General features: G+C 52.1%; 1 protein-coding gene across 1 annotated transcript in view; it reads left to right on the top strand.

Moving 5' to 3' along the window:
• The window catches only part of LOC144754873 (lymphoid-specific helicase-like), a 544,631-nt gene extending 519,186 nt beyond the window's left edge, over positions 1 to 25,445 (top strand). Inside the window, exon 22 of the mRNA XM_078643187.1 lies at positions 24,885 to 25,445. Coding sequence (XP_078499313.1) covers positions 24,885 to 24,952 — 68 coding nt within the window. The 3' untranslated portion in view covers positions 24,953 to 25,445. The remainder of the gene's footprint in view (positions 1 to 24,884) is intronic.
• The last annotated feature ends 1,029 nt before the right edge of the window (positions 25,446 to 26,474 follow it).

Genomic DNA, 26,474 nt, shown 5'->3' with positions numbered 1-26,474 from the left:
TTCACACCTTTGCCCGCCATTACTGCCTTGATTCTGATGCTCAGGCGGATGCCCAAGTTGGTCAGGCATCCCTGAGGAATTTGTTTGGGTAATATCTATATTAGTGTACCGTTTAGAGAGTCTGGTATTCGTCCGCAGGGTATTGGATGGGCTTGCTACTCTATTCAGTGCTTATGACTATTGATGAGTATCCCCCTGGAAGAGAAGGATTAGTTACTTACCTGTAATCCTCTTTCTCTTCCAGGGGTATACTCATCAAAGTCATAAGCACACCCACCCGCCTCCCCGGGCGAATACCAGAGCTGTCTATTTTACATGTTACCCATGCAGTTTATCATACTGTTATACGCCGTCCAAAAGAACTGACCGAACTGTCACCTGTGGTGCATGATGGGAGCCTGGAGGCTCACAGAGGTCTTAAAGGCACGGCGCCAGATTTTTCTGTTACAATGCAGCCTATCTAGGCTAAAGCTGCCTCTACGATCCTGCCTGTTTTTACCTTTGAAAATAAAGGTTGTGTGTTTCAAAGAAAACCAAGGCAGTGTTCTTCTTTACATTGTCATATAATGTTAGTTATATGTTTTTATTTAGCAAATGTAAAGATTTTACAGGCAATAATGGCAGTTTTTGAGCCTAGTATGGTGTATATTAGGCTGCATATGTATATGCATATTATCTATATATATATGGTTATTTTATGCGTAATTATATATATATAGATATTCAGCATAATTGTACAGACTATACCAGAGTACTCATCTTGTGTGTCAATTATAAATTTAACGTTTGTTCACTTTATGTGAATATTTGTTATTTATAAGTCGGGGTTTTTTTTAAAATAAGAGGTATTTATACTTTTATTTACTAATAGTGCATTTGTAAATTATTATGCATTGTGATTTTGTACACCAATGAGATTTTAACATCAAAGTTTTAAAATTGTACACTTCAGTTGCCACACTATGTAAATGGAGCATTTTAAGCTGTAATTGCACTCCGATAGTCTGTCTTCTAGCTTCATACCCACGAAGAGACAGCTGTTTGTGATTGAATACTTGTACTGTGCACTTTAAATTTGGCGCCTGTCAATGAGTAACGCGTCATGTGATCAAGGTCCAGGTCGGACCGAAACGCGTCATGGCGGCATGGGATGCAGGACAGAAACACTAAATAAATAAGCACGAAGAAAACTTTGGGTCTGCGTGTCTATCCCAATCCGTTGTGTGCTATTGGATTATTGGTGGATGGAGTACTGCAAAATATATAGATATATATAGATATATAGGTATATAGATATAGATATATAGGTATATAGATATAGATATATAGATAGATATATAGATAGATATATAGATGGATATATAGATGGATATATAGATATAGATAGATATAGATATATATAGATATATAGATATATTTAGATAGATAGATATATGCATATTATTGGCTATTGCTCCGGGGTACCGCACGTGGGCGGGACTATTCAGTGCTTATGACTTTGATGAGTATACCCCTGGAAGAGAACTAGGATTACAGGTAAGTAACTAATCCACGTGTACCCTTATCTGGACGACTGGCTAATACACGCGCCAACAGCCCAGCAATGTGCCGACAACATGTCAAAGACCATACACCTACTGCACAGTTTAGGATTCTCACTAAACTACCCAAAGTCACACCTACAACCCTCCCACGTCCAACAGTACCTGGGAGCGACAATAGATACACTGTCAGCAAAAGCATATCCCAACACAGCACGGGTCCAGGGAATGCAGACGCTAATACAAAAGTTCAGACTCCAACACTCACTACCAGCTCGAGTGTTTATGCAGCGAATAGGCATGATGGCCTCGTGCATATTCATAGTCCCTCACGCCAGACTACATATGCGTCCGCTACAAGAATGCCTAGCAAGGCAGTGGAACCAGGCTCACGGGCAACTAAAAGACCTAGTGTTGGTGACCAGTCGTGCATAGAACTCTCTGCATTGGTGGAATCCACAAAACCTTTGCAAAGGTCGACTGTTCCAAGAGCCTGTCCCACAAATAGTGTTCACAGCGGACGCATCCCTACTAGGATGGGGAGCCCATGTCCTACACTACACACTGCAGGGACTCTGGACTGTACAGCAAAAGAAAATGCATATCAATCTGCTAGAATTGATGGCCATCTTTCTAGCCCTAAAAGCTTTTGCGAAACACTTGCGCAACAAAGCTGTGTTGATCCGGACGGACAACATGACAGCTATGTATTACATTCAGAAACAGGGAGGATCACTCACCACAACTGTCGCACCTAGCTCAAGCAATGTGGAAATGGGCCATTCAGAGGAACATCTTTCTCATGGCAGAACACCTCCCAGGCAAGGACAACCAAGTGGCAGACCTCTTAAGCAGGCACAGCCAACAGATGCACGAATGGGAAATTCACCCCAAAGTGCTCCAACCATTCTTCCGGAAGTGGGGACACCCGGAAATAGATCTGTTTCCCACAAGCGAAAACGCAAAATGCCAGTACTTTGCCGCCAGGTTCCCACATCCGCAGTCGCAAGGCAATGCGATATGGATGAACTGGTCAGGCAAATTTGCGTACGCTTTTCCCCCAGCTCCACTAATACCGCTGGTGGCACGCAAAATACGCCAACATTCGCTGACGCTAATCCTAGTTGCTCCCACATGAGCGAGACAACCATGGTACACGACGTTCCTAAAAGTGTCAGTGGTGCCTCATCAAAGACTACGACTAACACCCAGTCTTCTAACGCAGAACCATGGCGAAATCCAACACCCAGATCCCCAACAGCTGAACCCAGCGATCTGGCTCCTGAAATCCTAGAATTTGGATACCTCAACTTGCCCCCAGACTGCATGAATATTATCAAAGAGGTAAGGAAACCCACTACCAGAGCATGCTATGCAGCAAAGTGGAAACGTTTCGTCATTTATTGTAATAACAATGACATTAACCCGCTTGATGCTTCCACTCAAAACATCATTTGCTACCTATTGCACCTCCAACGGTGCAATTTAGCTTTTTCGTCCATCGGAATACACCTAGCTGCGTTAGTAGCATATTTGCAAAACAGGCAACACCTTTCACTATTCAGGGTGCCAGCAATTAAAGCGTTTATGGAAGGACTTAAACGCGTAATTCTTCCAAGACACCCACCATCACCAGTCTGGAATCTAAACGTTGTTTTAACCAGACTAATGGGACCACCCTTTGAGCCACTGCACTCATGCGAACTACAATTTCTTACTTGGAAAGTGGCTTTCCTTATTGCCATTACTTCGCTTCGAAGATTTAGTTATGTTATGTTATATTTATTTTTATATAGCGCACGGCTACTCAAAAAGAGTGTCCCGGCGCTTTAAGTAAGGAGAACTACAGCACAATAACATAACATAGTAACAAAAAGGAGAAGAAAAGAACACAGAAAGAGCAAACTGGACGGCCTACTGGGTGAACAGCCAGGTCTTGAGGCCTTTCCTAAAAACAAGTAGACTGGTGGCTCCCCGGAGTGTGAGCGGCAATGAGTTCCACATCTGTGGTGCCAGCAATCCGAAGGAGCGGCCTCCCAGGCGGGCTCTCTTCACTCGCGGGACAGCCGCCAGGAATAGAGATTCTGACCTCAGAGAACGAGCCGGATGGTAAAAGGCAAGTCTCTTTTGGAGGTACTTCGCTCCCACCGCATGGAGAGCCTTATAGGCCAAAGTCAATGCCTTAAAGGCAATCCGTTTGCGGATGGGAAGCCAGTGCAACGTCTGCAACAAACCCGACGCACTGGCTCGTCTGTTCAGACCAAAGATGGCCCTCGCGGCAGCGTTCTGCACGACTTGGAGCCGCTGTAGCAGATACTCTGGTAGGCCCAGGTAAAGAACGTTCGAATAATCTAGCCTAGAGCCGATCAAAGCCTGCACAGTCAGCTTCCTATGCTCCTCAGACAAAAGGGGCAAAAACCTCCGCAGCATCTTTAGGAGGCCGAAGCACGTACCCGTCACACCAAGGATCTGGGCTTTCAGCGTTAGCCCCTTGTCCATCTTGACCTCCAAGTTCTTAGCAGTTTGGGAAGAACAAGACGGAGGGAACATATTAATGGGCCACCAGGCCTGCCAGTCTGGCTCCGTATCGCACCCAAAGAAGAGTACCTCGGACTTATCGGAATTGCACTTGAGGCTGTTCAGTTGGAACCATTTAAAAACAGCCCCAAGGCAATCCCGGATACTCTCCCCATCAAAGTCCTCTCCTCTCTTACAAGAGAAGAGGAGCTGGGTGTCGTCTGCGTAGGATACGATCTGGGCCCCAAATGACTCCGCCAACGCCGCCAAAGGGGTCATAAAGATGTTGAAAAGGGTCGGGCTCAATATAGAGCCCTGTGGAACCCCGACTCCCAAAGGCGGCATCACGGCGGAATCTGGGGAGGCCCAGACCGTTTGCCGGCGGCCAGCTAGAAAGGAAGAAAACCAGCTGAGCACCGTCCCCCGTAGGCCGATCTCATAGAGTCTTGCGAGAAGGCCATCATGGGGGACGGTGTCGAAAGCCGCCGACAAGTCCAACATCACCAGCGTGGCTTTGCCCCCAGTATCCAGAACCCCTTTAAGGTTTCTGAAACCTCTAGGAGCGCGGTCTCTGTGCTGAGATTTGGACGAAAGCCAGACTGGGTGGCGTGCAGAATCTCGTGTGTCTCTAAAAAATTGGAGAGCACCGTCTGAACGTGCTTCTCCAAAATTTTCGTGAGAGCCGGCAACAGAGAAATAGGCCTATAATTGACTGGGGCCTTCGGATCAAGACCAGGCTTCTTAAGCAGAGGGATGACCATTGCCTGCTTCCAGGCCAGCGGAACCACTCCCTGGCTCAGCAAAAGATTCAGGAGAGGGTTCGCCAGCGGATTAATCACTTCCGCGATTTTTGCCAAAAATTTGGCCGGGCACGGGTCCAAAGGCGACCCAGATTTGAGATTGCCCATAAGCGCTAAGGAAGCAGGGGCTGAAATAGGTGGAAACACGGCTAACGTCGCGCCTAGCGCGGCCAGAGGGAACATATCAGCCTCAGGGTTGATCGGCCCCGCAGGTGCTCTCGGTGGAAGAGAGTCCTGTATAAGTTTGATCTTGCTAGTAAAAAAATTAGCAAGATCCGAAGCCCAGGATTCAGAGGGCGTCTCTTCAGATGTAACGGACCGTGGGGCCATGAATTCTCTCACTATGGTGAAAATCTCCTTACAGGAGTTGGAGGCGGCTTCTATCCTCCCTGCAAGGTAGGCTTTTTTTTCCAAGGCGAATGTCCCGGTGATAGGCCTTAACCACCGTCTTATAGGTCAGCCTATCCACAGCATCGTATTGTGCCCGCCATGCTCTTTCGGCTACCTTACACTGCTGCCGCATAGCCGACAGTGCTGCGGTAAACCAGGGAGCCGACACCCGTTTCGATGTCAAGCGGGGGGCCAACACCGGGGCAAGATCGTTTAGCCTATCTAAAAGCCATGCTTGCAAGGACTCCAAGTCCTTCTCCAGGTCGCCTGAGAGGGGGCAGGGGTGATCCAGGGCGGCCTGGGCCAGCATCGCAGGGGTCACTCGATGGTAAGCCCTAGATACTCGGCCCTGCTGCTGTGGCACAGAAATAGACAATTTAGCTGTGCCTCTAATCGAGAATTTAGCAAGCCGATGGTCTGACCATAACACCGGGAGAATCTTTCACCTCAAGAGGGGATGTCGAGAAGACCTGGTCAAGAGTATGCCCCTTATCATGCGTGGGCCCCTGAAGGTAAGGGATAAGGCCCAGCGGGGCCATGGCCTCTAATAACTTAGTAGCGGCCGGGTCCGACGGATCATCCATCCGGAAGTTGAAATCCCCGGCTACTATACAGTGTTCTGCTTTCAGGGCCAGTCCCAGCAAAACCAAATCGAGGTCTTCAAAAAACGTTCCAGATGGGCCAGGTGGTCGGTATACTAATAATCCTTTGACTGATTGGTGAGGAGCCAGAGTGATCGAAAAAGCGAGGGTCTCGGAGCCGCGGATATCATCCACTGGCAGGATAGCACATGCTGTGCCTTTCTTCACCACCAGTGCCACTCCGCCGCCCCTTCCCGTAGCTCTATCCTTCCTGAAGATATTATAATCAGGCGGAATTGCCATAGTGACGTCCGGATTAGAAGATTCTCCCCACCACGTCTCAGTGAGCATGAGACAGAGTGGCTTCTCCGTATCGAGAAGCTCAAAAATGTCTTGTGCATGTCTGCACGCAGATCTGGTATTTAACAGCATGCAGGGGTACCCCGCACAAATGATGTTACTGTTGGGAGATGATAATGAAGCGCGGTTGGGGCGCCAACCACAGCAAGGGCAGCATGACTTAACTCTGTGGCGGCCGGGAAAGACAGTGCAGCCCAGATATACACATGCCTGGTACCAGAGCCCCACCCGCCACCCGCCACCCCGAGAGCCTCCGGGACGCTGACGGGCGCAGACGGGCAGGACTCTGGCTTGACTCAGGCGCGAGTCAGGCGTCACCGCTGCGCGAAGGGATGTGAGCTTTAAATACAGCCTCCCCTGGTCTCCAAACGGAGCACTAGAGCGCTGGGTCAGGTGGCGCGCTGGAAAGACAGCACCCCCAATATGGCGGCCAGTCTCCTCGAGTAAATACTACCGGCCCGAAGAACTCCGCTCTACAAGCGGTGGGGGGCACAATTATGGTGCAAGTCTGTGGGCGCGGTGACAATATTAAAAGCAGGGGCTAAGAAAATGATTTTAACAAAGATACAAAAAACGGTAAATTTTTAAAATTCAAAAGCGCTGCGCGCCTACTGCAGCATAGGAAATGTAGCACGTTAAAAATGCAGATGTCTCCTTACCGATGTCTCCTTAGTGAGCTGCAAGCCCTAACTATTCAAGAGCCATTCATTCAGGTACATGCAAATAGAGTAGTTCTTAAAACAAACCCTAAGTTCATGCCAAAGGTGGTATCCCATTTCCATTTAAATCAAACTATTGAACTGCCAGTGTTCTTTCAGAACCCACAAACAGTAGCTGAAAGGGCCTTGCATACCCTTGATGTCAAAAGAGCTCTGCTATATTACATAGACAGAACCAAAACATTTCGCAAGACAAAACAATTGTTTGTTGCCTTCTCACCACAACACAAGGGTAACCCTATTTCAAAATCAGGCATAGCCAGATGGATAGTTAAGTGCATACAAATATGTTATATAAAGGCAAAACGCACCTTAACAGTCCCCCCTAGAGCGCATTCCACACGTAAGCTAGGGGCATCCATGGCTTTCCTAGGAAATATTCCTTTACACGAAATTTGCAGAGCAGCCACATGGTCAACCACACATACATTTACAAAACACTATTGTGTAGATGTACATTCAAAACAGCAAGCTGCTGTAGGACAGGCTGTTCTCAAAACTATTTTCCAGACTGCTGCAGCTAACACAGGTAGCCACCGCTAAGGGAGATACTGCTATACATTCTATGCACAGATATGAATTCAGCAGCCCACATGCCTCGAACGGAATATGCTACTTACCAGTATGCATCTGTTCTTGGCATGTAGGGCTGCTGATATTCAGATCGCCCACCCGCCTCCCCGGTGCCTGTCGCAGCTGCAGCATTCACTCTTTGCATGGACATCTCTTACTGTACTATACTCCATCTCTGCCACAATGGCGAAAAACAATCTGGGGATGGAGAGGATGCCCATGTGCACTGTAGTCCAAGCGAGGAGCCACCTATCTCGTGATACTTCGAAGACTCTTCCAGGACAACAATGTGCAATCATCCAGACCCAACACTAGGCGGCGATCTATGCACAGATATGAATATCAGCAGCCCTACATGCCAAGAAGAGATGCATACTGGTAAGTAGCATATTCCTTTTTCCGTGCCAGCTAGCGCAGATCCAGAGAAGCTCTACCCCTTAGTCATTTGTTGACTAAACTTTTTGATCTTTTTGATAATTTTTCTACTCAAGTCTTCGACTCTTACGGTGCCGGTAGGGATGCCTGGGTTCAAACCCGGCTCCAAGTGCAGCCGACTGATGTCGGTTACCGACCCCCATCGCCGGTGTCTTCAGTGTCTAGACCTCGACCACAACGACCGCACCTGCTCCGGCTGCTGGGCCCTGATGTCTAAGGCTAGACGGGAGCGGTCCCGCAAGCGGCTGGAGCTCTGGCAGTTGGCCCCGCGCCGTTCCCAGTCCCGGGCCCAGTCCCGGTCCCACAGGAGATCTAGGGACCGGTCGCGGGGTCGGAGCCCTCGTAGCTCCCAGAGTCTGCATCGGTCTTCAGGATCCAGGTCCTCGCTACTCCCTCCCCTTCGAGACGACGCCTTAAGCCATGCCACCGCAATACCACCGTGTGTCGGGGGATCACTTGCAACTTCTGCAAGAGGAAGTTACGGCCCTCTTGGCCAAGGGGGCCATCGAGCACGTTCCTGGGCCAGAAGATAGGGTGTGGTTGTTACTCCCACTACTTTCTGGTACCCAAGAAGGGCAAAGGGGGCCTGTGCCCTATCTTGGACCTACAAAACGTCAACGGCTTCCTCCGGAAGGAGAAGTTCAAGATGCTGACTTTGGCTCAGGTCTTAGCTGCCCTGGACCCAGGAGACTGAATGATAGCGTTGGACTTGCAGGACGCCTATTTCCACATCCCGTCTTGCCGGCCCATCGGCGTTACCTGTGGTTCACAGTAGGCCACGAGCACTTTCAGTTTACTGTGCTCCCCTTCGGCCTTACCAGCGCCCCACGTGTATTCACGAAAGTGATGGCAGTGGTCGCAGCTCATCTGCGCAGGTTAGGGGTTTGTCTTCCCCTACCTCGACGACTGGTTGTTGAAGGTGGGCTCGCCCCAGACAGTCGTTGTTAGACCTGGCACCTTGGCGTGAGTCTCCCTTCCACTTTTTGCTGATGTGCCTCAGATGTTTTGCTGGTGTTCGCTGTTCAGGGCACTGCGCCATGGCCAATCCTTGCCGCAGTGCAAGTGCTCCCAATATAAAGTGTACCTGTAATTGATTTCCATGATTGGCTCATTGGATTTACTGTCAGTCCCCAGTAAAGTGCACCAGGAGTGCCAGGGCTTGTAAATACCAATACTGCTAGTGGGCCTGCAGCGCTGGTTGTGCCACCCACAGAAGCAGCCGGTTAAAATGTGTCTAGGGTCTGCCATTGCAGAACCTGTGTGCAGTCTGGTACTGTCATGCTGGCTGGGCAAGTGCACTCACTTGCCAGCCTCTAAACCTTCCTTTTGCTTCATGTTAGTCACCCCTATGGTAGGCCCAAGGGCAGGGTGCATTGTAAGTGTAAGGTAGGACAAGCCTGATGTGTGTGGCATGTCCTAATAGTGAATTACAGACAAATTCGTTTTTCGCTATTGTAAGGATACCTGTTCTCTCAGGCCAAGATGGGCTGCTGGAATTATTACACCCTATAATCCCAGCAGGCTCAGGGAACATGGTAGAAAATGAAGTTTAGTATGCCTAAACTCAGAATAATAAAATACTTCTTTTAGTAAAGTTTATTTTAATATCCTGTGTTTGCAAATGCCACTTTAAGAAAGCTAGCATTTGCTTGCCTAACCATTTCAGCCCGCCTCTGCTAGGTTGTGTATCTGCTGTCTGGGTTGTGTGACTGACGGGGCTGGAGGTTGACAGGTGGTGAATGCAAGGATTACACCTTGGTGGGAGGTGGGAGTGCCCCTGGACTCTGAATAGGGCTGTCCTCTGCCACCACAATGCTGGCTCAACCTCCTGGGGAGCGACTGATGACTCAGCCCGACACCTGGCACAGGAAGGGGGAAGCCTGTCAACAAAGTACTCCTGGCTACCTCTGTCCACACAATGCTGGCTCCACCTCCTGTGGAGCGTCTGATGTGCCATCCCTGCTCCCTGAAAGGAGAGACCCAAGTTTACCCAACACAGTGCTCAAGGACTGAAAGAAGTTATGCAGAGGCCCCCCTGGCCTGTCAGAACAAAAGAAAAGCTGTATAAAAGTAGGAGCCCTGCTCCTAACAAACTAGATCCTGTTTCCCACAACGAACCTCTGCCCAACTAGAAGGAAGAAGCTGAAGGACTAGCCTGCTGTCTGCCTTGCTGAGGAAGGAGAGGAGAAGACCTACAAAGGACTTTGCAGAATTGTGCTTGAGACTTTCTCCAAGGGCTTGTCTGAGCTTGCCCCCTGAACGGAACCCCAGGACCAGTGGGTTCCTTGTGCCTTCGCTCGTCTTGTACTTCGAGCCGTGTGTGCCTCCCGCCAGAGCTGAGACTGCGCACCCATCGCCCCCTCCTAGGTCTGTGGCACTCGGGAGCTCGCCTGCCCTTTACCCGTGAGAGCCTCACTCCGTTTGAGTCGCTCTCTGTCCCCAGGTCAGGCTGCCTGCTCCTCTGCCCCCACCTGCCATTAGGAGCGCGCTGAAGCGCTCGCTCCCCCTTCCCGCCGGAATTCCTCTGAGACCGGTGATCGACGCTGGGTCAGCTGTCCGTACGTCGGAACGTACCCTGCTGCCCCGCTTCACCCTCCTAAGAGACCTTAAAGGCCGCACCGCCCCCTTTGGGAGACCCCAGGACAGTCGGTACTAGGTCGTGGGCCGCGCCTGCCTGTGTGCATACACCCGCTGTAGTAAAGATCCGAAGCCACACTGGTGCCCCCAGGCGCACCAGACTCCTACGAGCAGTCCCCCTACACGAGGGACGAATAACCCAAGAAGTACGCCTGCCTCTCACCTTCGGCGCACTGACTATCTCCGTGCGCCCTCTCTGAGCCAAGCGTACGCCTGCAGTGCCCAGGGCGCCCCGTTTCCAGCGCGCCCTCTTAACGCCCGCAGCGCACCGACCCTCTGCACAAAGAGTACCTGAGCTTGCATCGGGCTCGGCCCCCGCAACGTTTTATTTTCCTGTTTTTACAGTGCAGAGGGGGAGAGTGCGCCTCGCATTTCCTTCCTGAGTCTTGTACGCTTCGCATTTCCCTCCCAGGCGGGCACACTTCGTCATTCCTTTCGAGAAGCTGTATGCTGCGTCGGCCCGCTCACGCAAGAGGCGTGAGCATTGGTAGGGCCCGGGGTTTTCTCCCGTGCTGAACGCACAAGAGCGCTACGGAGCGCTCAGGCACTTGCGAACCGCACGACACCACTTCAAACCCTGCATAGGGTACTGGGAAACCGTGTGAGAACCTGGAACCTCACCTTTAAAGCACTGTGGCATCCTCCCTTCTTATAAAAGTAACTGGAACTGTTTTAAGATAATAAGGACCAAAAAGAACACTTGCCAACATCTGATATCTTGTGGCCAAAGCTAAAACGTTACAAAAGGTCTTGTGATAAATCATTGCTGCATATATATATATTTTTACATAAAGTATCCCTATTTTTACATAACCAAAGACTGGTGTCCATTTGTGGGGGGAATCCGTGTGTGTTACTGTGAAAGGTCATAAATGCTCAACTGTAGCGCCACGAAGGTTAGCCTGGTCTGCTCGCGCCATACTACCTAAAAGGGTGAGCAGGGGTCATTCTGAGGAGTTGTTCCCTTGCCCTGACTAGAGTGTTGATTTCTGCCTGGCTTTGGTGCCAACCTCAGCCAGCCAGGAATCCCATTTCTAACAGTCGTCAGCCACCTCCAGACTACGGCAGATCTCCTGCACCTGCTGGGGTTCTCCATCAATGTGCCAAAGTCACACCTGTGTCCCTCTCAGAAGCTCCTCTTCATCGGAGCAGTTCTAGACTCTGCGCAGTTTCGGGTTTATCCTCCCGAACAGCGGGTTCGGGATATTCAGGCTCTGATTCCGATCTTTCAGCCTTTATCCCGAGTCTCGGTCAGGTTGACGCTGCGGCTTCTGGGGCTGATGGCCTCCTGCATCCTTCTGGTGCATCACGCCTGGTGGCGGATGCGGGCTCTGCAGTGGGACCTGAAGTTTCAGTGGGCCCAGCATCAGGGCAACTTGTCCGACCATGTCTTGATCTCGGAGGGCACTGCAAGACAGTTGCAGTGGTGGCTCACGGACCGCGATTGGGTCAGTGGCAGATCCCTCTCCCTACCCCAACCGGAGCACGTAGTTGTGATGGACGCGTTCCTCCAGGGCTGGGGGGGCCACATGGGAGCGGCGGATATCAGAGGCCTCTGTGTCTGACGGAGTCCCAGCTCCACATCAACCTTCTGGAGCTGCGGGCGATCCGACTTGCACTGAAGGCATTCCTCCCCTCTGTCAGGGGGAGTGTAGTGCAGGTGTTCAAGGACAACACCACCGCCATGTGGTACTGCAACAAACAGGGCGGGGTGGGGTCGTGGACCCTATGCTAGGAGGCTCTGCGCCTCTGGCAGTGGCTGAAACATCAGGGCGTGACCCTGGTGGTTCAACACCTGGCAGGTTCTCTGAACGCCAGGGCGGACGAACTCAGCCATCGGTGCATGATGGATCACGAATGGCGCAAGGTCTCTTTCAGCAGTGGGGAGAGCCTTGGTTAGATCTATTCGCCACAGAAGAGAACGCGCAATGTAATCAGCTCTGCGCGTTGGAATTTCCAAGGCGGCAGTCGCTCTGAGACGCTTTTCGTCGCGAGTGGAGTTGCGGTCTATTGTATGCCTTTCCGCCTATACCACTTCTGCCTAGAGTGCTGAAGACTATCAGGCGTGACCGGGTCCAGGTTATCCTTGTGGCTCCGGACTGGGCACGAAGATATTGGTATCCCGAGCTACTCATCATGTCTGTCGATCCCCCGATTCGTCTGCCTCTTCAGAAGGACCTTCTGTCGCAGCAGCAGGGGACGGTCCTCCACCCGAGCCTGTCCAGTCTCCACCTACAAGCTTGGAGAATGAGCGGCGACAGTTGAGGCCATTTGACTTGCCTCCTGAAGTCTGTAATGTCATTCTGGCAGCCAGGCGTCCCTCCACAAAGTCGGTATACGCCTGCAGGTGGAACAGATTTGTGGCATGGTGCACAGCAAAGGCTGTGGATCCACTCTCTGCCCCCCTTTCTACCTTGAAGACTGCTTTCCTGGTTGCCATCACCTCTGCCAGGAGAGTGAGTGAGCTCCAGGCTCTTTCTTCCACACCCCCTTTCCTCTGTCCATCCGGACAAGGTTGTGTTGCGGACAAGACCCTCTTTCCTGCCCAAGGTTGTCGCGGCCTTCAACATCGGGCAGTCCATCACCTTGCCCACCTTCTTTCCGCCTCCGCATCCCTCGAAAGAGGAAGAAAGGCTCCACCGTCTGGACCCAAAACGTGCGCTCTCTTACTATCTGGATCGCACACGCCAGCTCCGGGTGGATGACCAACTCTTGGTTGGTTACGTGGGTGCTAAGAAGGGATGGGTGGTGCACAAGCGGACCATCTCTTGGTGGATCATCTTGTGCATCCAGGCGTGTTACTCCTTGGCTAAGAAGGAACCTCCTGTTGGGCTGAGGGCTCATTCCACTCTGGCCACGGCGACTACGACTGCCCTGGGCCGTGGAGTGCCCTTGCAGGACATTTGTCAGGCAGCTACGTGGGCCTGGCTGCACACGTTTGCAAGACACTACTGCCTGGACAGCCAAGTCCGGAGGGATGGCTTCTTTGGCCGTTCCGTCCTCCAGGACTTTCTGGTGTGATTATTGGTTCGCAGACCCACCAAGGTAAGTAATCTATCACTAACGTGTCTCTTTCAGATGCACAAGTTACTACTTGTGTAACAATATATCTGTAAGAGACATTAGTTAGTGATAGATTACTTACCGACCCGCCCTTCCTCCCTGTTCTACGAACCAATATCTAAGGTTAAGGTCATCCCCTTTCAGGGCCCTAGTTTCATGGCACCAGTGTTGGTTCTATCATGGCTCTGCGTATCTGGCGCGGAAAAGCTGTTTATCAGATCTGACGTCAGCGCGCGAGGGCGGCGTCTAAGTACTCCGGCGACGTCATTCCGGCGCTGCCGATGACTGACGCGGAGCCGCGGACGACACCTGCCGGCGCGCATGGGTATTGCTACACAAAAAATTTCCGGATCCAGTCTGACGCCTGGGGATATTCTAAGGTAAGGAATCGATCACAAACTAATGTCTCTTACAGATATATCGTTACACAAGTAGTAACTTGTGCGTCACTTTTTAAGGAAATGCAACTTTTAGAAAGTTGCCACGCTGTACCCAGTTTTTCCAGTGGTCTCACACAGTTGCTGGCATCCAGACAGACTTCTACCTTCCTGGAGAGCAGTGGGAAGGACTCCCAGGCGCAGAAACAATAGTAGCATCCTTTAGGTTTAAAGTATTTTATTAAGGCATAAAAAACACGGGGGGGGGAGCAGGAGGTCAGGTAACCATACAATACAAAGAGCAAAACGTTGCAGCGAGTCAGAAGAAGAGGAGGAAGGTAGGGTGCCCCAGAGGGTAACAGGGCAAAAACAGAAGGCAATAAGGCATTGTGAACAACCCCCCGTAGGCTCCCACTCCCTAGGCAAGGCGAAGCCAAAAGAGCACTCCGCGACACAGCTAAGGAGAAGCAGACCGTTCCACCAGCCCCCCCGACCCCAGAAAAGAGAAGAAGGAAAAAGCAAGAAGGAAAGAAAAGAAAAAAGAGAAAACAACACCCCAACAACCCCGTCCGAAAGTCAGCAATAGAAGCATAAAACCCCCCCCCCCACCTCCCACCCCCGATCCCCGGTCCCCAACCCGCAGAATCACTCCGCCGCTGGCACTGGCGGTGTCAGCCTAAGGAGGCGCAGGTACCGTGGACACGTTATCTCGTGAAATTCCGTGGACAGCAGCGCCAAAAAGGGCTGCCAGAGCTCCTCAAACTGGTCAACCTTCCCAGCCACCGTTAGCGACATCTTCTCCATACCCAGTACCTGCCAGAGCCTATGCAACCAGCCAGTAATGGAGGGGGCAGTGGGTGTGCGCCAAAGGACAAGTATATTCTGGACGGCTGAGCCTAGCGCAATCGCAATCTGCCTACCCCTGCGGGATTTCAGCGGGTACATTAAGTCATTGGGGAGGCCAAGCAAGACATACGCGGGGAAGCGCGGGAGCTCAATCTCAAAATGCCTATCCACCTCATCTAAGACCACCTTCCAGTAGGCCGACAGCACCGGGCACTCCCAGAGAATGTGCGTGAGGGTGCCCTCCTGCCCGCAGCCGCGCCAACATCCCTTATCGCCTAGCTTGCGCATCTCGTAGAGCCGCACCGGGGTGTAGTACCAATAGGTGGACACTTTAGTGAAGGTTTCCGTCAGCCCAGTGTGGTACGCAGAGTGCCTCGCCCGATATGCAATCCCATCCCATTCCTTGTGGCTCAGGGTCCTGCCCAGTTCCCTATGCCAACGCTCCCTCCCTGGGTTATGGTAGTGGAACGGCGGGGGTTGGAGAAATTTATACAAATCAGTGATGAGTTTGGCGTCCGAGGCCCGGGTCACCAACCATCGCTCATAGGGCGTAATCGTACGGGCGGCGACGTCACGCACTAAGGGCTGAAGAGCCCAATGGCGGACTTGCATGTAACGCAGTCTATCCCCCTCCGTCAAGCCAAACTCCTGTCGGAGCTGCTGGAAGGGGAGCACGCCATCCGGGCCGTAAATCTGGAAAAGCGCTCTACATCCCGCATGCACCCAGTGGGAAAAGGCCCCCGGCTCCAGGCCCGGAGTGAAGTCCGGGTTGCCAGCAATGGGAGTGAACGGCGACGGAAAAGTGGTGAGCTCCCGAAGCTCACACACCGCGTCCCACACTCTTAGCGGGACCCGGGTGATAAAGGAGGCGTAGAGATTAGGCGGGCGGTGAATGCGCCGTAGGAACGGGACCTCCTGGAGGGTACGGCCAGCCACTGCCTGGTCCTGAAAGAGCCAATGTTTGTCCGATTCCCACCGGCTCCACTCAACCAGGTACCTAAGCTGCGCCGCCTGAAAGTACTTCCGGAGGTCCGGGATTCCGAGCCCTCCCGCCTCCGGAGCAAGCATGGAGAGGACCCGCCTCATCCGAGGCTTACGACCCTGCCACACAAAGCGGGAGATGTCTGTCTGCGCCTGCCGTATCCAACCCACGGGGGGCTGAAGAGGCAGAGCGCGAAAGAGATACAGGATCTGGGGCAGTATCGTCATCTTCACCGCCGCAACACGGCCCAGCCACGAGATTAAGCCCTTGTTCCATCGGCCAAGTTCCTCCTTTATCTTTTTGCCTAAAGAGGAATAGTTAGCTGCGACCATGGCAGGCAGGGTGGGAGCAAGCAAAACGCCCAGGTAAGGCACCGTGGAGGAGGACCACTGCAAAGGGAAGAGACTCTGAAGGTCCCGTCTGGTGTCGGCAGAGAGCGACACATCCAGTGCCGCCGACTTGGCCACATTCATTTTAAAGCCCGCAACGCGGGCAAAAGCATCCAGCTCCTGGACGCAGGCAGGGAGTGATCGCCTGGGGTCATCTAGGGTCAGCAAGACATCGTCCGCGTATAAGCTGACAGTGTGTGTGTATTGCCCCATCTTCACCCCAATAGCGTCCGGGTTGTCGCGGATTCTGTGCGCAAACGGCTCCATATAAAGGGCGAAGAGGAGCGGCGAGAGAGGGCAACCCTGTCTCGTGCCGCGCTCAATGGTGAAGCTGCTGGAGCTGTGTCCATTGACACGAACTGACGCCGACGGTCTCCTATAGCAGTTAAAGACCATAGTGCGGAACTTCTCACCGATCCCCAGTTTCCCAAGGACCAGCTCGAGGTACGGCCAATGAACCCTATCAAAGGCCTTCTCCGCATCGACCGATAGCAGCATCCGCTCCCCCGGGACGCGTGAGGCCTTTTCCAGCACATGCGCCACCCTCTTCGTATTGTCGACCGTCTGCCGACCAGGCACAAAACCGGCCTGATCCGCCTCCACCAAACCCGGTAAGAGGAGACCCAGTCTGGCCGCCAAGATTCCGGTGTAAAGTTTGAGGTCCACGTTCAGGAGCGAAATGGGCCGGTACGAGCCACACAAGGTCCGGTCCTTCCCCGGCTTGGGGATAACCGATACAGTCGCCGAGAGGAGGTCCGGTGGGATGGCGCCCGGTTCGGAGAAGGAATTGAACAAGCGAGCCAAGAGAGGAGCGACAGCGGGACAGAAGGTCTTGTAGAACAAGGTCGTGTAGCCATCCGGGCCCGGGGCTTTACCATGCTTCAGCCTTGCGATCGCGGAGATGACCTCCTCCACGTGAATGTCCCTCTCTAGGTGGTCCGCCTGGGAGGGGTCCAGGGCCGGGAGGGTCACGGACTCCAGATAGGCCTCAGCCTCTCCCGGTGGGGAAGACTCCGAAGCGTACAGTGCCTCGTAAAAGGATCGAAAGGTATCCGCCACCTCCGCGTCCCCGGAAACCGGGATCCCATCCACTCCCACCAGCTCCTTCACCACATTGCGTTGCTGCGCAGCCCTGAGCCTATGGGCCAGAAGCTTACCGCATCTGTCTCCGCCGGTGTAAAAGGCATGCTTCAGGCGCAGCGCCGCGTACTCCGCCCGATCAAGATCCAGCGCAGAGAGGAGTTTCCGTGCCGCCTTCAGTTGCCTCCAAACGCGAGGAGCCCCTGTACGGCGGTGTACCTGCTCAAGCTCCCTAACCTGCGCCGTCAGCTCGTCCCTCTTGCGCTGGCGTTCCTTATTTTCGGCCGAGGAAATGGAGATAAACTCTCCCCTGACGACCGTTTTCAAAGCCGCCCACTGCGTAGCCAGGGACGTGTCAGAGTTGTCATTGTGGGTCCGGAAGTCCCGGATGACCTCGTCCACTCGCTTCACCACCGATTTCCTATGGAGCAGCGTGTCCCGAAGCCGCCACATCCCTCTCGAGGGGGGGGCCGCCGGCCACGCAAAGACCCCGGAAACCGGCGCGTGGTCGGACAGGGACAAGACCCCGATGTCCGCCGCCACGGCGGCCGAGCGAAGCGGGCCGCTCACCAAGAGGTAATCCAACCGCGAATAAGTGCGGTGCGCATGGGAAAAGTAGGAGTAATCCCTATCGGTGGGATGCATGGTACGCCAGAGGTCATGCAAGTCCGTCTCTGCAAGCCGGTCCCGCACCGCCGCAGAAAGCTCCCCCGTTTGCGGGAAGCGCTGAGCAGACCTATCTAGAGCGGAGTCGAAGACTATATTCAGGTCTCCCCCCAGAATGATATGGCGATCGGGCGAGGCAGTAACGTCCACCAACACCGACTCCAGGAAATGATCCTGGTGGTCGTTTGGGCTATAAACCGAACCAACCGTAAAGGCAACACCCCCCAAGCGCATGCGGTACACTAAGAGCCTCCCCTTCTGCTCGGCATGTTTATACAGCACCTCCCCTCTAAAAGAGCTGGCTAGAAGAATGGCCACCCCAGCGGTCTTAGTCGCAGCAGAGGAAAATAGTTGCGTGGGGAACTTGGCAGAGCGCAACCTATGGCAATCTCCGGAGAGTAAATGAGTCTCCTGCAGGAGGCAAATATCCGCCCGCGACCCTTCTAACAGGGAGAGGATCGCCCTACGCTTCACGGGATTATTCAGACCCTTGACATTAAGGGTCACTACCTTCAGGGGCGGCATCGCCTCCAGGGGAGCAGCACGCTATGAAGCAGATGGGGGATCAGCGGAGGGGGCGCGCGGGGCAGGGGCGCAGGGAAGGCCAGTGGCGGCCTCGTACTCGGTCGGACTACATCGGACGGGACCCCCCCCACAACAAACCAACAATGAAACCCCCCCAAAAACCACTTATGGCAACCGGCCAAAACAAAAAGGAAAAAACCCCACCCCATAGTCTCAGTCTAGCCCAAATGGGCGAGTCTGCAGAAAACAGTCAAGTGGACGTCCAGCCACGCACCACCCCCCCGCCCCCCCAGCCCCAGCCCAACATCGTTAAAGCTAAGAACCTCTCCCCCCGGAGAAAAATTAGGCCGTTAAGGCCACACCAGTAGATGCAGACAAGTCCTCGGCCGCAGTCCTCAGGGCCTCCGCCATTTCAGCTCTGATGGTGGGCGAGTCCGGACGACTCACCGGCGCTGACGATGGGCGCCTTCTCGACCTCCGTCGGCCCCGCCGCTCGGGGCGCCTCCGCGCGGGCGTAGCCCCGTCCTCCGCCGTAGTAGTAAGACCCAGCACCCCGCAAACATCCTGTAAGGAGCGCAGCTGATGCAGTACCCCATTCCATCGAAAGATAAGACGGAAGGGGTGACCCCAAGAATAGGCCGTCTCGTGCTCTCGCAGAAAGTCCGTAGCGATGCGGAAGGACCTGCGCTTTTGCAGCGTGATAGCGGACAGGTCCTGATAAAGCGCCACAGGTCGGTCGCGGAAGGTCAGCGGCTGCTTCCTACGGGCCTCCGTCATGATGCGCTCCTTTAGAGGGAAATCCGGCAAGAACGCCAAAATATCAGGCGGGGGCGCCGATGACTGGCGCTGGCGGCCCACCCTGTGTGCTCTGTCAATGCGGATGGGGAAATCCGCTCCCTCCTCCAAGATGTCGCGGAACAGGTCCTGCAGATAAGCCACCAGGTCCGCACCTTCGTCGGCGGATGAAACACCCCGCACCCGGATGTTATTCCGCCTGGACCTGTTCTCGAGGTCCTCCGAGTGGGCCTGGAGCTCGACACATTGCTCCCGGAGGCGGAGGACATCCTGTTGGAGATGGGTTATCTCCTCATCGCGACTCTGAGCCGCCGTCTCCACCGCGTCGACCCGTTCACCCAGGCCCTCGACATCCCTGCGCACCTCCCGGATCTCTCCTGCCACCTCAGCCTTCAGAGTCTGAAAGTCCTCCTTGAGGGAGGCGAATAAGTCCTCCATGAAGGACCGCGTGACCGGCGGCTCGACCGCAGTTGCGCCCGTGGACACCCGGGAAGCCCCCGGGTACGGCAGCGCCCTGTCGCGTAGTTGCTGGGGCCTGCCGAGCATTTCCGGCAAGGTGCGGTCTCCCCGTGCTGCGCCACGTCTTCCAGCCATCCTAGGGCCCAGCAAAGTCCAGGGTCAGTTGCCGCAGGCGATCGCCACCGCTCGTGGGCACAAGATGCGAGGCCCTCGCCGAGGACAAGGGTAGTGCGTCACAGGCGACAAGATGGCGGACCGGGCGCGGGCAAGACGGCCCCCGGACCAACAGGGCAGGCAGGCAGCAAAGTCCGAAGAGCAGGTCTCCCGTCCCGGGTTCCCAGGGAGGGCAGCAGATGAACTGGCGCCAGAACGAGACGAGGCTCCCGTGTGAAAAGGGCGCGGGCAGGGTTCACCAGGTACAGCCAAACAAAGACAAGATGGCGGGAGGGTGGGACCCAAGAAGGCAGCCCGGGCCAGCAAGTCCGTGGGCAACACTCAAATGAGGACGGGTCCGGAAAGTCTGAAATCGGCGCTCCCCTCCACTACCAGTCGAGTGCCCGGCTCGGGCTCCGTCCAAACACCGCCATCAGCGCCTCCGGGCGCGGGATGCGGAAGGCGCCGCCCTCCGAGACCCCGGGCAGTGGGGGGATCGCGGCCAGGGCTAAGGTCCGTCGCCCAGCTATGGTGCCCGCCACCAGGCACCGGTCAGGAAGCTGCCTCACTCCCCGGAGTCCGTCCAGTCCGCCGTGCAGCGCCCGGGCCAGCCAAGGCGCGCGGACAGCGCCGCTCCACGCTCCGCCTCCAGGCTCTTCTCCTCGGGGCGACCCGGCTCCAATCCTCGGAGCGATCTCTGGAGAGACCTCTCGGGAACTTCCCCCGGGGCCCCAGAAGTATAAGCGGCACCAAAATGTGCCCCAGGCACTCCGGTACAGTACCCTCGCCCGCAGTGCAGCCGCGGGGGGAGAGAAGCGCTAGAATCGGGGCTCGAGTTGAGCCGGGCCGGAGGAGCTACGGGAGGAAGCGTCCGCTCACCCCGCCATCTTGGCCACGCCCCCAGTAGCATCCTTTAAAGGGATCGGTTTCCTCCCCTTTGCAGGAAGCAAAAGGTGAGCTTCAAGGACGAAGCCATCTTTGGTGGGCAAATGGCGATCACACTCCTGAAAGGTTTCCCCTTTGTTTAGGTTGGAACAGAGGGGAGACTAGAGCCTAATCTGATTTTCTCATGGGTGTGTAGCCCACAGGTAGTCACACCTCTAGGGTGGGCAACAAAGCTCACATTCAAGGAAGGGTTCAGACATCTTGGGAGTTAGCAGAATAGAGCACTCTGGGGTTGCTAGATGCCACCCAAAGCCTGAAATTGTCACAGGACGATGAGGGATCCTAGTAGCCCGTTGGCTAGTAACTCATCTCCATATGGCACGTTCTGGGCATAAATATAGCACCTTGACCCTCCGATCACACCATAACTGGAGAAAGGTCCAAAAAAGGACTGCCTTTTGGACCCCTGGATTGGACAAGAGGTTACACCCTGCTGGACTGCACCTGCCGCATCTTGGGCTAGCAAAAAGGACTGTGCCTCCTTGATCAAGTGAAAGTTACTGCTTGAAAAGCCAGGTCTTGAGTTGCTTCCTGAAGGAGAGATGGTCCTGGGTCAGCCGTAGGTGGATGGGGAGGGAGTTCCATGTCTTGGCCACCAGGTAGGAGATGGATCTTATCCGGCGGTGGCTCTGCGGATGCGTGGTACGGTGGCGAGGGCGAGGCTGGTCGATCGCAGCTGCTGGGTGGGCGTGTAGAAAGTGAGGCGGTTGTTGAGGTATTTGGGGCCCAGGTCGTGGAGAGATTTGTGTGCGTGGGTAAGGAGTCTGAACGTGATCCTCTTGCTGACGGGGAGCCAGTGCAGGTCTCTCAGGTGGGCGGAGATGTGGTTGTGGCAGGGGATGTCCAGGACGAGTCGTGCGGAGGCGTTCTGTATGCGTTTAAGACTTTTCTGTAGTTTTGCAGTGGTTCCCGCGTAGAGGGTGTTCCCGTAGTCAATTCGGCTGGTGACGAGTGCCTGGGTGACCGTCTTCCTGGTTTCGGTGGGGATCCATCGGAAGATCTTACGGAGCATGCGCAGGGTGTTGAAGCAGGATGACGATACGGCGTTGACTTGTCTGGTCATTGCGAGGGTGGAGTCCAGGATGAAGCCCAGGTTTCGTGCGTGGTCCGTAGGCTTGGGGGTGGTGCCCAGGGCTGGGGGCTACCAGGAGTCGTCCCAGGCGGAGGGGGATGATCCCAGGATGAGGACTTCCGTCTTGTCTGAGTTCAGCTTCAGGCGGCTGTTCTTCATCCATTCGGCGACGTCCTTCATTCCCTCGTGTAGGCTGGCTCTGGCGTTGGCCGGGTCGTTGGTGAGGGAGAGGATCAGCTGGGTGTCGTCGGCGTATCAGATGATAAGGTTGTGTTGGCATGCGATGGCTTCAAGGGGGCTCATGTAGACGTTGAAGAGGGTGGGGCTGAGCGAGGATCCTTGAGGTACGCCGCAGATGACTTCGGTGGCCGCGGAACGGGGGGAGGCGGACTGTCTGGGTTCTTCCGGCGAGGAACGAGGTGATCCACTCCAGTGCTTTCCCTTGGATTCCGATGTTGCTGAGGCGCTGTTAGAGTGCGGTGGCAGACTGTGTCGAATGCTGCAGAGCGGTCCAGGAGGATGAGGGCAGCTGTTTCCCCGTTGTCAAGCAGGGATCTGATGTCGGTGGCTGCGATGAGGGCCCCAGAGCATTTTTATCCCCAGCATCCAGATCACTCCATTAAAGTCTATGGTGGTTTTCATATAAAGTGTAGACTGGCGTTGAGACTGATTTGGTGGTCAGGTAACGGTCCAGATACTCCTTAGTGGCCTCCCTAATCTTCTCCCTGCCGTGTTTGGTTGCCCTACTCAAGCCAGATTAGTCTAACACAATGGTTTCACATTTTTTCGAAAGTTACTCAATTTTACTGTTGCCATTTTGGTTTGTGCTTTGCACTAAAAAGCGGAGATTTAGGTTTTACTTTAAAATCTATATCTCCTTATCCCTACGGTTGAATTTGCTCACCTTGGTGTCGAAAAAATTCATAAAATATTTGTAATAATTGGTTGCAGATTTCTTTTGTGTTGTCTTAAGTTGCTTGGTGCTTCTAAATACTTTACACTAGTTCTTTGTTTAGGCCTTGCTGCTCGAAGACACAGCTATGCAGCATTTAGCTACAGGTTTCACAAGCTAACCTGTTTGAACCCAAGACAGTTTGGCGAGTGTATAGGACTGTAAGGTGACACAACCATACCTTATAATACACCACAAACCTCACACCCACCACTTGAGGAGGTACTGCTTTGGCATCTGTTCACAAGGTGAGGAATCTGCGGTTACAAGTAGCCATTAGAAGAACAAGTTACTTGACTTTTGTAACTCCATTTCTGGTAGAGGATATGTCTGATTGCAGATTCCTCACTGAACCACCCTCCTTCCCATTCAGTGGAATGGGATAATCTACCCATATTAATGAGATTCCATTCTAGAGATCGGTACACTTGCGCAGTCTGATTCCTGAAGTGTGTGTCCAACAGTGTGGAAAAAGAGTTGAAAGAAACTACATCTGCACCACCTCTGCGTGCAGAAGTCAGTGTACCAGACTTTACATCCAAGAAAAAATAGAGCCCGCACAGAGCCTAAGGATATCAACATCTGGCATGCGAGGGTGTTGCTATGAACATTTGCCAGATCAAGTCTGGTGCCCGGCAAATTAACAAGGTGAGGAAGCTGCAGTTAGTCTGTACCACAGAAAAGGCATTTTCAAAGGTGAGTTTTTTGGCGCTACCATGCAGACTGGTGCTGGGCATGTATTTGTGTTACTCTGTGGCATCGTTGGTGCCATTGATGCTGCTGGCATGTGAGTGGAGGCTAGATGGTATCTCTACAATCCCTTGCTGCTTCACCCACAGCTCAGTAGTTTCCCAAGACTACCCTCTTCTTGCCATACTCCACTATACTTCATGGCAGTACCTGTATAGTTGACCTGGCCCTGAATTACCGCTACATGTGGGATCCACCCACCTGGAATCCACAATATTGGTTATATTTCATTGTCTAGGTCCTCTGCACTCTAAGCTTAGGGCCAGAGCTTTGTAACTTCCTGTTTTGAACTTCTTATGGTAGCACGGTGTACCCAGCCCTATTTATTTTTACTTAGGCTACCAGGATTTGGGTGGCCTGGCAATGTCAATTCCAGGACTACCAAGAAGCTTCTTCGGTTATACAAATCCACAAAATTCTTTAAAGATAATTAAAATAAAGATGCCCAAGTAGATCTGCAGTCTTTTAACACTTCACAACACTATGAACCATTCTAATTCAGTCCCAAGTGTTCTGCACTGGATGTCAGATTTTCCATTTCCCTGTCTTGAATATCCCTTTGTCACCTTTGTATTTTGTCTTGTGCCATTTTGGACCTCCCATGATTATTTGTCCCACTTGATGTTTTTCCGTTTCCTCTTACAGTTCCTGACTTTGAATAGGTTTTGGAAAAGGTACTCCTCAATAAACTGACTGCTGCAGTCAATTATGAAATCATCATATCCTCCGGTTTAATTTGTGCAGGTTTTACTAAATAAAATGTGTCCAATCCTTGAAAATGCTCTGCTGGTTACCTAGTTATTCTGGTTATCCTTCCTTCTATTGGTGCATTTATTTTTCAATCAATTTTCATTCTAAACTGGACGATGTCACTGTCATGCAGTGCTATACACATTCAGAATGCAATGCTATACACATTCAGAATGCAATTAAGCTTGAACGGCTTTGGGGGAGCCAACATATTTTTTGCCGTATTTTGGTACATTATTGCGAAAACCTCCAACTTGTCACTATTAAAACCAGTGTCCTAGCATAAAAGGGCATAAATGTGTGCTTGATTCAAAAGGTTGAAACCTAAAACTGTATTTTGGAATCTATGGGAAAGCGGCATTTCATAGTTAGCCTCTTATACAGGACTTGTTGTTTTGTGTTGAATGTGGCATTTAATGGCAGAAAGTGTCTTAATTCTAAAAAATGCCTAAAGTCATTGAATCGTTAATGAGATAACATTTTATGTTGTGGGTTTTAATGTACATAACTCTTATTTATAATTTCAGGTCAGATGAAGACTGTTATACCACCTGAGGAAACTGGAGTATTCAAGGTCATTGAAAGTAATAACTAGTATGATCTCTGAATAAAAGGTGCCTGCAGACCAAAAAACTGGTTTTGTTGCACTTTGATGCAACCTGTTTATAGTGATGCCCAAGGTTGACGTTCATAAGATAAAGTATCGGACTTGTTTATTTAGATTCTTTATTATAAAAGAAAACATTCTACATTGATAAAGCAGGACCATGAGAATGAATATATTCTAACTGTGGCTTTACGTACTTTACTCACATGGAACTGCTCCACTAAATTTTACAGTTTTCGATTCCCTACACTGGAAAATGCACCAATGTATATTTTATATGTAGGGCTTTGTATTTTTATACCAACATTGCACTTGTCTAACATTTAGTTAGGAATTTTAAGTACTTAAAGTGTAAATCCTTCCTGTGGAAGAATTACTAAAGCTATTGTAATATTTGTACCGTTGTATTAAAGTTATAATTACGGTTTGTTGGAAAATGGTTTGCTCATGTTTAAATAAATATAAATACTGAGTTACAGTGGTTTGTCCCTCATCTGCCTGGTTTGTAAATTTAGTGTACAAAGTCAACCAGTGTAGGAAATTAATGAAAGCATTACATCCATTACTTTGTGCTGTTTGGTTTGAAAAGCCAAGTTTTCTTTTAAGAACGCATTTTGTTTTTTTAATGCTCAACCACATTACAATTGAGTGACAAAATGACAACGAAATTCAAACTTTGAGTAAAACTCATTATTCCTATTCCAGTCGACCTCCCAATGCAAACCGCATTGACCAATGCACTACTCCAATTTGGTACACATTCCAAGAGTGATAGTGTCCATTAAAACAATATTAGCACAGCAAACTATTATAGAAAGCCCATAAAACAGAAAAATTGTGAAATAACCACATTAAAGGGGAAATGCATCTTTTACAGCATGAATCTCTTTCTGGATTCACATGCTGTGAATTTATTTTGCCATCTAGTTGTTGGATCCCAAATTGTTTTGTCCCATCTTTTTTTTTTTTTGTGTGGGTATCGTCAATCACCATTTGGTGGTAAGTCCATCTTGTGTGTAATGTTAGGCAGCCCCTGAAAGTTCCTGTGCGTCGCCACCTTTATATTCTTTCCCTCTGTAGTCATGAAGCACACCGGAAGACCTTCATAGAATCTAAGAGGATCTTCAGAGAAAGTTAAAAAAAGACACCCAGAATCACTGTAGACCACAAGGAACATCGCATCATTTGCGAGGGACCCCAGTATTTGAGGACATGTGGCCAGAGTATAGAGGAGAAAGACCGATAAGTGATATGGAGAACATTCCCTTTAAATTCTATCCAAACTGCATTATAGTCTGTGCCTCCCAACCGATCACAAAGCCAAAGACTGCAAAGCCTGTGCTGGAACCCTACCAAAGCATTATGGCCAGACTGATTCAACGACTTGTATATCACTCCATGGCAGGCACTTGGAAATCACAGGAATCCCTGAAGGACTTGGGTCTCACCAGCATCAAAGAAAACTTCGAAGAAGCTGTACTGGCGCAGGGAGGAGAGTCGGATGCTGAAA

The sequence above is a fragment of the Lissotriton helveticus genome, chromosome 5_1 (genome assembly GCF_964261635.1).
Source record: "Lissotriton helveticus chromosome 5_1, aLisHel1.1, whole genome shotgun sequence".
In the NCBI taxonomy this organism is placed as follows: Eukaryota; Metazoa; Chordata; class Amphibia; order Caudata; family Salamandridae; genus Lissotriton; species Lissotriton helveticus.
Note: the sequence above shows the minus strand (reverse complement) of the source record. Positions and strands in the feature narration are given on the sequence as shown.